This window comes from Aquarana catesbeiana, linkage group LG12 (genome assembly GCF_042186555.1).
Source record: "Aquarana catesbeiana isolate 2022-GZ linkage group LG12, ASM4218655v1, whole genome shotgun sequence".
Classification (NCBI taxonomy): domain Eukaryota; kingdom Metazoa; phylum Chordata; class Amphibia; order Anura; family Ranidae; genus Aquarana; species Aquarana catesbeiana.
This window is the reverse complement of record NC_133335.1, coordinates 196,190,988-196,202,965: the sequence shown is the minus strand read 5'-3', so window position 1 is coordinate 196,202,965 and position 11,978 is coordinate 196,190,988. Positions and strand designations below refer to the sequence as shown.

Below are 11,978 nucleotides of genomic sequence, written 5' to 3'. Positions count from 1 at the left end.
GACTTTGTAGATTTGGGTCTAATGTCTTCTCTGTCTGTCCCTCCTTCCCCTTTCTATAGGAAGTGGAGCAGAGAAACCAAGAAATCAACTATGCTCAGTTTGCCCAGCTGTACCGCTCCCTTATGTACAATGCACAGAAGACGGTGAGTATTACAGGATCATTCGGAGTCGGCTTCCCTTCTGCGCTGTCTAGTTTCCGATTTTATCTCTAGAAATGCCATATGGAATAACTGAGCCAGCCAGTCTCCAGCCAGGCAGGATGCTTAGTATGGCTGGCTGTGAAATGCATGGAGACAGTGGTTGTAAATGATCTCTGATTACTGGCTGCAGTAAATATTTGCTCTGGATTTTTTTTTAATTTTTTTTAATTTGTTAATGAGCTCTTCATTGGCTGCTTTAATAATACTGTAACAAAATAATCGGTCATTACAGAGAAGAGGAACAACCAGACTAATGGCAGCCATAACTGGCAGTAATTGACATGTTTTTTTTTTTTTATTGTTTGTTGCGGGGACCTGAGTATCGTGTAAAGGGATGTTATGATTTTAATGCATGTTTAGTGTCCTTTAGGAATCCTGTGCTAAGATTTTTAGGGGCTGCAGTGTAATTTCTACTGTGAACATTGTCTATTGTGTATACCATCTTCTGCCTGCAGATCATGCTTAAACCTGACCGATCCCTGCATCAATACAACAATGTGTGATGCAGGCATCCCCCCTGCAATGCTATTGTATTCTTCCCCCACCGTTTGGCGCGCACAGGCCTCTCCCCGTCGGCGCGCACAGGCCTCTCCCCGTCGGCGCGCACAGGCCTCTCCCCGTCGGCGCGCACAGGCCTCTCCCCGTCGGCGCGCACAGGCCTCTCCCCGTCGGCGCGCACAGGCCTCTCCCCGTCGGCGCGCACAGGCCTCTCCCCGTCGGCGCGCACAGGCCTCTCCCCGTCGGCGCGCACAGGCCTCTCCCCGTCGGCGCGCACAGGCCTCTCCCCGTCGGCGCGCACAGGCCTCTCCCCGTCGGCGCGCACAGGCCTCTGCTTCAGCCATCATTGGCTGCCAGCGCTGATCGAATGTTGGCTTTCCAGCATGACCGTTCGACATTAGATCGGCTTCAATTGAACAGCAGTACACACACAGCAAAAGTTGGCTGGTTCCTACTAAACTGATTGATTTTTAGTCCGTGTATACCCTGCTTTAAAGTTTTTTGTCTTTTTTTTTTTGTTTTTTTTAGTCTTTACATTCTTGCATTTCACCCAGCTCTGATGAAGGGGATTGTGTGGCCCCCGAAACATGTCGGCTGTCTTTTTTTTTGCCCCGCTTGTAGCTAGTTGAACAATTAAGACTTGGAACGCCTGACAATTTTTTGTTTGGCACTCTCTTTGACACATTACACGGAAGCATCATGACCCCCATTGGACTAACAATTGTGGAGGATCCAGACCGAACTGGAAGAGTGTTCTTTTTTTACAAGAATTTATTTTCTTCTTTTTTTTTTTTCGTTTTTCACAATGCAAAGCATATGAATCGTCATAAGCAAGAGACACATTGGGGTTGATTTACTAAAGGCAAGTATACTGTGCACTTGCTCCAGAGCTTAGTAAATTGGGTAAAGCTTCACTTTGCAAAGAATACCCAATCACATGCAAGGAAAATAAAAAAAAGTTGGCTTGCACGTGTTTGGATGATGGCAGTCAGCAGAGCTTCCCCTCATTTAAGAGCTTCCCCTCAGATATAGAGCAACAGTATGTTTGCTTTTAGTAAATCAACCTCCCCTCCTAAACAATCGTATAGAATCAAAGAATGCATTCAAGATTTCTTTATATTGACCCTATAATTCTAGCAATAGTTGAACATGGCATATAGTAGCTTGTAGCGGCGTAAGTGTCAATGATTGATTGACCAAAGCTGAGTGTTGAAACTGAGTTGATTTGTCCTGGGAATGAGTATTTGACAGTAGTTAAAGCCCAACTCTGGGGCTATGCCCACACTGCAAGCGTTAATTTCTCATTTCGTTTAAGACTGAATAAAAACACTTTTACTTCACTGATCCTATGCTCCCCGGCAGGCTAACACTGTCCCTCTGTGTCCTCAAGTCTATTGCAAGGCTATAGACCCTGCAATGATCTTGATTATGTCAGGAACTTAGACTGCTGGAGAGTGGTGTAGATTAGAAGATTCTGTGGGCTCTGGTCTAGCAGTGCACAGGATTTGGTGAGTACTTCTTTTCTATGTCCCCTAGTTCTAAAGAGGTTACTCTTGCAGTGCATGTGCAGCCACATTATGAAGGAAAATGTTCACATTTCCTGGAGGGCTTTAACGGTGTATATGCGTAACTTTGGAGGGATTAGGAGCAGTGAAAGCATATTCTTTCAGTACAAGCACACATCCCCTATGCTTAAAGACTATCTGATCTGTGGAAGTTGTGCCCAAAAAAGCCAAGCAGAGGGCAAAGAGTAGTCACCAAGTATTACTTATAGGTTCACTGCAGCTGTATTTAGTTCCCATTACTGACTTACCATGACTTGTTCAACGTTGTATGGAAATGGCCCTCTTATTTGAAAAAGGACTTGGTTTTCCCATGTCAGAGCAGCTCCCCTGGTGACTAGTGATCCAATGACTAGTGGGGAACATTCAAGAAGCAGCAGGAGAGGTGGGCGAGGGACAGATCTGCAGAATGAGTTAAGCAGACCTGCATTGCTGGTCCTTGGGTATATCTTCCTTTCTAGCCAAGAGAACAAGAGGGACACAGTAGTGACATCACCAAATCTTGTGGGACTAAGCGGTCAGAGGCAGCAGTGCCTTTAGATGATCTCACAGTGAAGATATACAGCCAATAATACTCAAGGCATAGGAGTGTCTAGGAAGTGCACTTGAATTTCAGAAATGTAAGGGTAGGGGTGGAGTTTTCAGGGTTTTTGGCCAGAGATGGGCTTGAAATGGGTTTTTGGCCAGAGATGGGCTTGAAATGGGTTTTTGGCCAGAGATGGGCTTGAAATGGGTTTTTGGCCAGAGATGGGCTTGAAATGGGTTTGGCCAGATGGGCTTTTTGGCAGAGACTTGGTAAAGGAATATTTTAACATGCACCCTCTAAAAGATCCTCATTAGCACTGTACATGCATCATGCATGTCGCAACCTTTTTTTTTTCTTTTTAGAATAGAGCCAAAACTAGTGAAAAATCTCCCCTCTGCGTAGCAGAAAACCCAACTGGAGATCAAAACCTGTCTCGCGCCACCCAAAACAAAGGGTCCATTTTGAGTAGAGGTGCTCAAATATTAGGTATTCTGTGGCGTCATCTGTACTGACACACAGCTGTTTTCTAGTCAATATATTTCATGAAATAGTTGCTAGCTGACGCTTTCTCAGGGTACCTGTGAAGGCTAAAATATGGAAGCTGCCTTTGCTAATTTTGTTCTTAGAAATGTAAGCTCTTGGACTGTCCTACGGATCCTGGTATTGCTACCTAGTTGGAAAGCTAGGATGGGCCCCACAGGCTCATAAATCTCATTATAGCTTATTAAATAGAGGAGATGCTATACAAGATTTTCATCAGCTTTAATTTTTTGCTTCGTACAAGAAAGTCGCATTATATCATGAATGGAGATTGCATTTTACACTCTTTTAGAACCATATAATTGTCCTATTGGCATAGCAGCCAGTCCTTACACTGACTTTGTTCTCTTTTCACAGATGCAAATCCCTTTCCTGGAGAGGTAAGTAGATTCAGTGTTTGATAATGTAAAATTGGTGACTATAGCTTTTCAGATTTAATGCAATTAGTTCCCCTATACTAGTTATTTAAATATGCAAGTTTTTTTTTTTTTTTTTTTTTTTTACCTTACCGATTTAAAGTTGTTCTAAAGGCAGAAGTTTTTTTATTTTAATGCATTCAGATTAAAAACCTTCAGTGTGCAGCAGCCCCCCCCCCCCTAATACTTACCTGAGCTCCATCTCGATCCAGCGATGTTGCACGAGAGACTCGGCTGTCTGGGACTGTATACCTCCTGATTGGCTGAGACACAGCAACGGGTGTCATTTGCTCCCCCTGTTGTCGGTCAAAGTCAGTGAGCCAATGAGGGGAGAGATGGGGGACGGGGCTGAGCTGCGGCTACCTGTTTGAATGGACACAGAGCAGCGGCTCGGCTCGTGTGACTCCATAGCAAACTGCTTGCTGTGGGGGCACTCGGCAGGAGGGAGGGGCCAGGAGCGCTGGCGAGGGACCCGAGAAGAAGAGGATCTGGGCTGCTTTGTGCAAAACCATTTTACAGAGCAGGTAAGTATAACATGTTTGTTATTTTTAGCCGAAAAAAACACAAAAACAAGACTTTAGTATCACTTTAAGCCTTTTAATGTATATGATAAATACTGTTGTATTTTTTTACTTTATATTTCTAATGCCTAACTAATGCCATATTGTTGGGAAGATTTAAAATAGATTTGTTAATTGTATTTACTACCACTCGTGATTATTTGTGCATGCAATGTCTTTTGAAGTATTAATAGGATATTATTTTTGTCAGTAGCATAATGTTTAGAGAGGCCTTTATCTGCTATAAGTGACAATGTTGGATTCTTATAGAACATTTTTTAAAGAAAACTTTCTGACCTACAGTGCATCCAGAAAGTATTCACAGCACTTCACTTTTTCCACATTTTGGTATGTTCCAGCCTTATTCTAAAATTGATTAAATTCATAATTTTTCTCAAAATTCTACAAACAATACCCCATAATGACAACATGAAAGAAGATTGTTTGAAATCTTTGCAAATTTATTAAAAATAACAAAAATATCACATGTACATACTGTAAGTATTCACAGCCTATGCTTAATACTTTGTTGAAGCACCTTTGGCACCAATTACAGCCTCAAGTCTTTTTGCATATGATGCTACAAGCTTGGCACACCTATTTTTGGGCAGTTTCTCCCATTCTTCTTTGCATGACCTCTCAAGCGCCATCAGGTTGGATGGGGAGCATCTGTGCACAGCCATTTTCAGATCTCTCCAGAGATGTTCAATTGGGTTTAAGTCTGAGTTGTTTTGTAGCCACTCCTTTTGTTATCTTGGCTATGAACTTAGGGTCATTGTCTTGTTGGAAGATGGACCTTCTCCCCAGTCTGAGGTCCAGAGCGCTCTGGAGCAGGTTTTCACGAAGGATGTCTCTGTACATTGCTGCATTCATCTTTCCCTCGATCCCCATCATGCTGTGGGGATGTTTTTTGTCACCAAAAAACATCCCCACAGCATGATGCTGCTGCCACCATCATGCTTCAGTGTAGGGATGGTATTGGCCAGGTGAAGAGCGGTGACTGGTTTTCTCCAGACATGACGCTTGCCATTCAGGCCAATTTTGTTTCTCATGGTCAGAGTCCTTTAGGTGCCTGTTGGTAAACTCCAGGTGGGCTGTCATGTGCCTTTTACTAAGCAGAGGCTTTTGTCTGGCCACTCTACCGTACAGGCCTGATTGGTGGAGTGCTGCAGAAATAGTTTTTCTTCTGCAAGGTTCTCCTCTCTCCACAGAGAAACGCTGGAGCTCTGTCAGAGTGACCACCAGGTTGTTGGTCACCGCCCTGACTAAGGTCCTTCTCTCCCAATCGCTCAGTTTGGCCGGGCGGCCTGCTCTAGGAAGAGTCCTGGTCGTTCAAAACGTCTCCTATTTACGGATGATGGAGGCCACTATGCTCATTGGGACCTTCAATGCTGCAGAAATGTTTTTGTACCCTTCCCCAGATCTGTGCCTAGATACAATCCTGTCTCAAAGGTCTACAGACAATTCCTTGGACTTTCTTGGCTTGGTTTGTGCTCTGACATGCTCTAACTGTGGGACCTTATATAGACAGGTGAGTGCCTTTCCAAATCATGTCCAGACAACTGAATTTAGCACAGGTGGACTCCAATCAAGTTGTAGAAACATCTCAAGGATGATCAGGGAAAACAGGATGCACCTGAGCTCAATTTGGAGTGTCAAGGCAAAGGCTGTGAATACTTATGTACATGGGATTTTTTTAGTTTATTTTTAATAATTTAGCAAAGATTTAAATCAAACTTTCATGTTGTCATTATGGGGTATTGTTTGTAGAATTTTGAGGAAAATAATGAATTTAATCCATTATGGAATAAGGCTGTAACATAACAAAATGTGGAAAAAGTGTAGCACTGTGAATACTTTCCGGATGCACTGTACATGGACCTGGTGCAATGTTTGCATGTAATGAGATTACTAGAAGGGGTAAGCAGCATGTATCAGGGGAAGATGGAGAAGTGGGCCAACCTAACATCGACCTCACCTACCCATCTTCCTCTGGTGGGAGGAAGAGCCTGTGTGTGCATTTTCTTGTTTTTGAATTCAGGAAACCCTTGAACACTTCACACAGAGTTGTGGTATGTGCAGACTGATGAGGTTACTGTACTGTGTTACAGTGCAACGAAAATAAAATAAATATACTATTTCTCTAGTCATCTTCCAGGACGGCATAACCTGAGAGATGACTGGTCCACCTGACAGGAAACACAATCAACATACAAGGTTAAAAGGCCCCTCCCTTCCCCCTGCACCTCAGTTCTTGATTGTGTTTCCCGGCAGCGAAATGTTTGTTGTTTTTTCTCAGACCTGAAGCTAGGAGCGGATGGTCCCCCCCCTGAGGGCTGGACGCCAAAGCCAGGGAGGGTGGCGGGTCCAGCCATGGCCCTGTCCTTCTCAGGGGGTCCCCTCAATGGCCGGGGGAGAGAGTCAAGGAGCCTCCCGGGTACAGAGGGGTAGCCCAGAACGCCTGTGAGCACATACCTCATGCTTTTTCCTTCCACCCAGTCAGGTACGGAGGTGATGAAGGAACTGGAGCTCAGGCTGGTGTCTAGGCCACAGAGGGGGTAGAGGACGCCAGCCAGGTCGGTACCTTGGTGCCTTGTAGGGCTGGTGGAGGTCCTGGACTTCATAGGGAATGCTGAAGCTCCTGTGTATGGAGCAGGCTTCCCAGGGTGGAGTAAGATGGCGGCATTTCCGGTTCCGGGCGCTGTAACTTCCGACTTCCGGTCGCTGTAACTTCCGACTTCCGGTCTATGCCAAAATGGCGGATTCGGACACTAGAGGCCAAAATCCTCCCTCAGACAGCGGCTCTCCAACAAAATGGCACCGATCATCGGTGTATAGGAGAAGACACTCAGCGCTCCAGGGAAAAGCAGGAGACCTCACGATACTCCTCTCTTGAGGTCGGAAAACCTCACAAAGCAGCAGATATGGATGGAGAGGAGGTAACAGCTGCAACCTTAGCCCAGGAAGAGGCCAGTGGTGGTGAGTCCTCTTCCGTTTTTTGTGGTGAAGTAAGAGGGGTCTTACCTACACCATAGGGGGGGGGGGGAGTGAGAGAGAGACAGACAGAAAGTCTTAGGAAACTGGTTAAAGTTTGGACTTTGTCTTTTTTGTCTCCCTAGATCCTGGCAGCTCTGCTCAAGGGGCTCACAAGATGAAGGGCAAAAATCCCCCTCCTCCCAGGTCAAAAAGATGTGGGAATTGTAATGATTAGCTCCCACAGGACCATGGGAAACCTTTTTGCTATAGGTGCATACAAAAACTGTCTAGTAAGGAAACCTCACAGGTTATGAGGGACTTCCTTGCGGTACAGTCGGAGATGCTTTCTACCCTCCAGTCTATTAAGACTGCTATAGCACCTAAAGCGGAGGATAGAGAAATCCTGTCCTCTAGAGAAGGCACTTCCTCTCAGGAAGGTTTTTCAGACAGGGGTCAGAAAACCTTGCAAGTTCCCCCTTCCTCTGTCACTTCAGGAGTTGAGGAGTTTGAGGACCCAGAGGAGTCAGAGGAGGACTCATTAGAGGAAGGTGTAGACACAGACGCTGACAGCCAGGATAGTGACAGTCCTAGAGCTAGTAGCCACCTCTTTCCCGTGGAAGACATGGGGCAGTTACTTAGGGCGATCTATGCCTCTGAGGATATCCCAGAACCTCCGGTTCAGGAGTCGGCCCGGGACAAGATGTACAGGGGTTTGGGAAAGCCTCAGTCCAGGGTGTTCCCAGTTCATCGGGCTCTAAAGGAGGTGATTTTGAGAGAGTGGAAAGACCCGGAAAGAAAGGTTCTTAGACTCAAAACTTGGAAGAGAAGGTTTCCTTTTGGGGAGGAAGAAGAGCAGAAATTCTTTAAAACCCCTAAGTTAGACGCAGCCCTGTCGCAGGTTTCTAAAAAATCTGACTTGTCTTTTGAGGATTCAGGGAACCTAAAAGACCAAATGGACAGAAGGGCGGAGGCGCTTTTGCGCAGAGCATGGGATTCCAATGCGGCTGCCATGGCTCCTGCTTTGGCATCAGCATGCGTGGCAAGAAACGTGGACGCATGGTTAGGCAGACTTTCTAACCATGTTTCTAAAGGCAGTGATTCCAAAGAAATCACAGACTCCTTAGAAATAATAGGTAAGGCTGTGGCATATTTGGCAGATGCGGCTGTGGAGTCTGTCAGGAACACAGCCAAATCTCCTTAACTCCGCAAGAAGGGCAGTCTGGGTCAAATCATGGGAAGGGGACCATATGTCTAGATCAAGGCTATGTGGTTTGCCCTTTGAAGGTTCACAACTCTTTGGACCTGGCCTGGATCAGGTGCTGTCAAGGTCAGCAGAAAAGGGAAAAAAGTTCCTGGTCAAAGCTAAAGGAGCAAGGGGCAGGAAGTTTTTTCGTCCCTCCGTTAACCAGGGTCAATTCAAAGGAAAAAAGGATGCGAATAGGAGGTGGGGAAAGGGAAAGAGCGCACAAAAAGGTAGTCTGCTCTTTTCTGGACCTAAAAACGCCACCAAGCAGTCTAAGTGACGCCAGCATCAGGGTAGGGGGGAGATTATCCCACTTTGTCCCTCAGTGGAAGGGAATCTCCGAAAGTCCCTATATCTTGCAGATTGTAACAGAGGGATATCGTTTGGAGCTTCTCTCTCCTCCCCCTCAAAACTTTTTTCTGACCCGTCTCCCCAAGGAAACTTCAAAAGCTGTTGGACAGCTTGCAGGGATTGGTGTTCCAGGAGGTGATCATCCCCGTTCCACCGGAAGAGCTTTACCAAGGGTTTTATTCCCATGTATTTGTCGTTCAAAAACCGTCAGGGAAATTTCGCCTGATATTAAATCTCAGGAAGTTGAACAGGTTTTTGCGACAAAAGAGCTTCCGGATGGAGAGTATATACACGGTGCGCAGGCATCTATTAAGGGGTGCGTTCTTAGCCATGAGACATCTAAGGGATGCTTACCTTCATATCCCGATCACCAGGGAACACCAGTCCCTGCTGAGATTCGCAGTCCTTACGAGCGAAGGGATTCAGCATTGGCAATTCCGAGCTCTTCCCTTTGGATTAGCTGCAAGCCCAAGGATCTTCACAAAGGTCCTGGCGGAGGTTGTAGCTTACCTACACCTACAGGGGGTGTCCCTTATACCCTACCTAGACGACCTTTTGGTATACGGGCAATCCCTAGAGCAGGTGGAGATAGACGTAGGCAGAGTGATTTTCACTCTGGAGTCCTTGGGCTGGATAGTAAACAGAGAGAAATCTTCTCTGGCACCGTCCCAAATAAAAGTGTTCCTGGGATATCTGGTGGATACAGAGGTTCAGAAACTGTTTCTTCCAGAGGAAAAACGATTAAAGGTGGTTACAGCAGTATCCTCTTTAAAAGAAACCAGGGAGTGCTCTCGCAGGCATATCATGAGGGTCCTAGGTCTAATGACCTTGTGTATTCCAGCGGTTCCTTGGGCTCAGCTCCACTCCAGGGAGCTGCAGTTCTTCCTTTTGTCCTCCTGGGACAAAAGGAGAGAGTCATTGGATGCAAGGGTGTCTATTCCAACAAGAGTAAGGACCTCCCTAGATTGGTGGCTGGATCAAGACAAGCTCAGGGTGGGCTTACCCTGGGACCAGTGGAATCCCACAAGAATCACTACCGATGCAAGCGCTTGGGGTTGGGGCGCTCACCTGGGGGACATCCAGGCACAGAGGGCCTGGACGCCTTCTCAGGCAGGGGCATCCTCCAACCACAGAGAACTCTTGGTGGTGGGCCAGGCGTTAGTATCCTTTGGAGACAGGATTCAGGGCTTAGAGATCCAAGTCCTGTCAGACAATGTGACAACGGTCTCTTACCTGAATCGTCAGGGGGGCACCAGATCCAGGAAACTACTGAGTCTAGTCTTGAACATCCTAAACTGGGCCGAAGAGAATCTTCAGTCCATATCGGCGGTTCACATAAGAGGAACCGCCAATGTGGTAGCAGACTTCTTAAGCCGGCAACCCATCCTTCAAGGGGAATGGGAGTTAAATCAGGAGGTCTTTCTCCAGATAAGTCAGATGTTTGGGACTCCGGATATAGATCTTTTTTGCCCACAGAGGGAACAAAAAAGTGGATCGTTTTTTCTCTCTCAACAGAGAAGGGGGATCCCAGGGAGTGCACGCTCTGTCTCAGGACTGGGACTTCCATCTAGCATACGCTTTTCCCCCACTAGTCTTAATACCACAGGTCTTACAAAAATTGGCCCGCTCAGATTGCGGACTGATCCTTATAGCCCCATGGTGGCCAAAAAGGACCTGGTTTGCCACTCTGAAAAAGTGGTCAAATTCTCCTCCGCTCCGTCTTCCAATCAGACGAGATCTTCTCCTACAGGGGACAGTCCTCCACCCCGACCCGTGATTCCTCAAACTGACGGCATGGTTCTTGAGGAGATCCTTAGGGGTAAGGGGTGCTCTGATAGGGTAATTGAGACCCTCTTGGGCAGCAGGAAGCTGGTCACCAGGAGGATCTGCTCCATGGTGTGGAATTGCTTCTCACAGTGGTGCCGTGATAAGGAGGTGTCTTACCCTTCAGTACCAGTGGTACTGGAATTTTTGCAAGCAGGGGTGGATCAGGGGATTTCCCCGAACACCTTGAGAATACAGATAGCAGCGTTATCTGTATTTTTGGATCAGAGGCTCGCACTGATTAAGAGATTTCTTCTGGCAAGGGAGAGGGTAACCCCTGTCAGAATGAATGTATTTTCTCCATGGAATTTATCTCTGGTTTTGGAGGCGCTGACGAAAGCGCCCTTCGAACCAGCGCAAGAGATTTCAGTTACGTTTTTGACTCTTAAGTTAGCGTTTCTGTTGGCCATAACCACGGCCAGAAGGGTGAGCGACCTACAGGCCCTGTCAGTTAAGGAGCCTTTTCTGTTGATTCTGGAGGATAGAGTGGTTCTTAGACAGGACCCACTATATCTTCCCAAGGTCGCATCTAAGTTTAATAGATCTCAGGAGATCACTTTACCCTCCTTCTGTGATAATCCTAAAAATGATAAGGAGAGGAAATTTAATTTATTAGATGTCAGGAAATGTTTATTGACATATCTAGATAGAGTAAAGGACTACAGAAAGTCGAATCATCTTTTAGTTTTATTTAGCGGCCCTAGAAAGGGAGGGCAGGCGTCTAAATCTACTGTGACTAGGTGGATTAGGCAGACAATAACATTGGCCTATGAGCAGACCGGTTCCCCAGTACCAGGGAACCTTAAGGCCCACTCAACAAGATCCTTGGCGGCCTCTTGGGCAGAGAGAGCTGGGGCCTCGATAGAACAGGTCTGTCGCACAGCCACTTGGGCGAAGCAGGATACCTTTTTGAAACACTATAGTGGAACTGCTGTCGCCCCAGGATCTGACATTTGGAAGGAAGGTGCTACAAGCGGTGGTCCCGCCCTGAGGTAGGCCTTAAACTCCTTGTCTATCCTCTCAGGTTATGCCGTCCTGGAAGATGACTAGAGAAAATTGACAGTTACTTACCGATAACTGTTTTTCTAGGATATCTTCCAGGACGGCAGGCCTACTTCCCACCCATGTTTTAATATAAGTACTACGGGAAGAGTTTCTCTCTGTCACCCGGATAACCTATTACTTTGGGAGAACTGAGGTGCAGGGGGAAGGGAGGGGCCTTTTAACCTTGTATGTTGATTGTGTTTCCTGTCAGGTGGACCAGTCATCTCTCAGGTTATGC

The 11,978-nt window shown here is 46.5% G+C and overlaps 1 protein-coding gene across 1 annotated transcript in view; it reads left to right on the top strand.

Annotated features, from left to right (window-relative positions):
* Positions 1–11,978, top strand: part of PLCG1 (phospholipase C gamma 1) — a gene marked incomplete in the record, with an annotated part of 173,941 nt that overhangs the window by 83,675 nt on the left and 78,288 nt on the right. Inside the window, 2 exon segments of the mRNA XM_073606385.1 lie at positions 60–143; positions 3,684–3,706. Coding sequence (XP_073462486.1) covers positions 60–143; positions 3,684–3,706 — 107 coding nt within the window.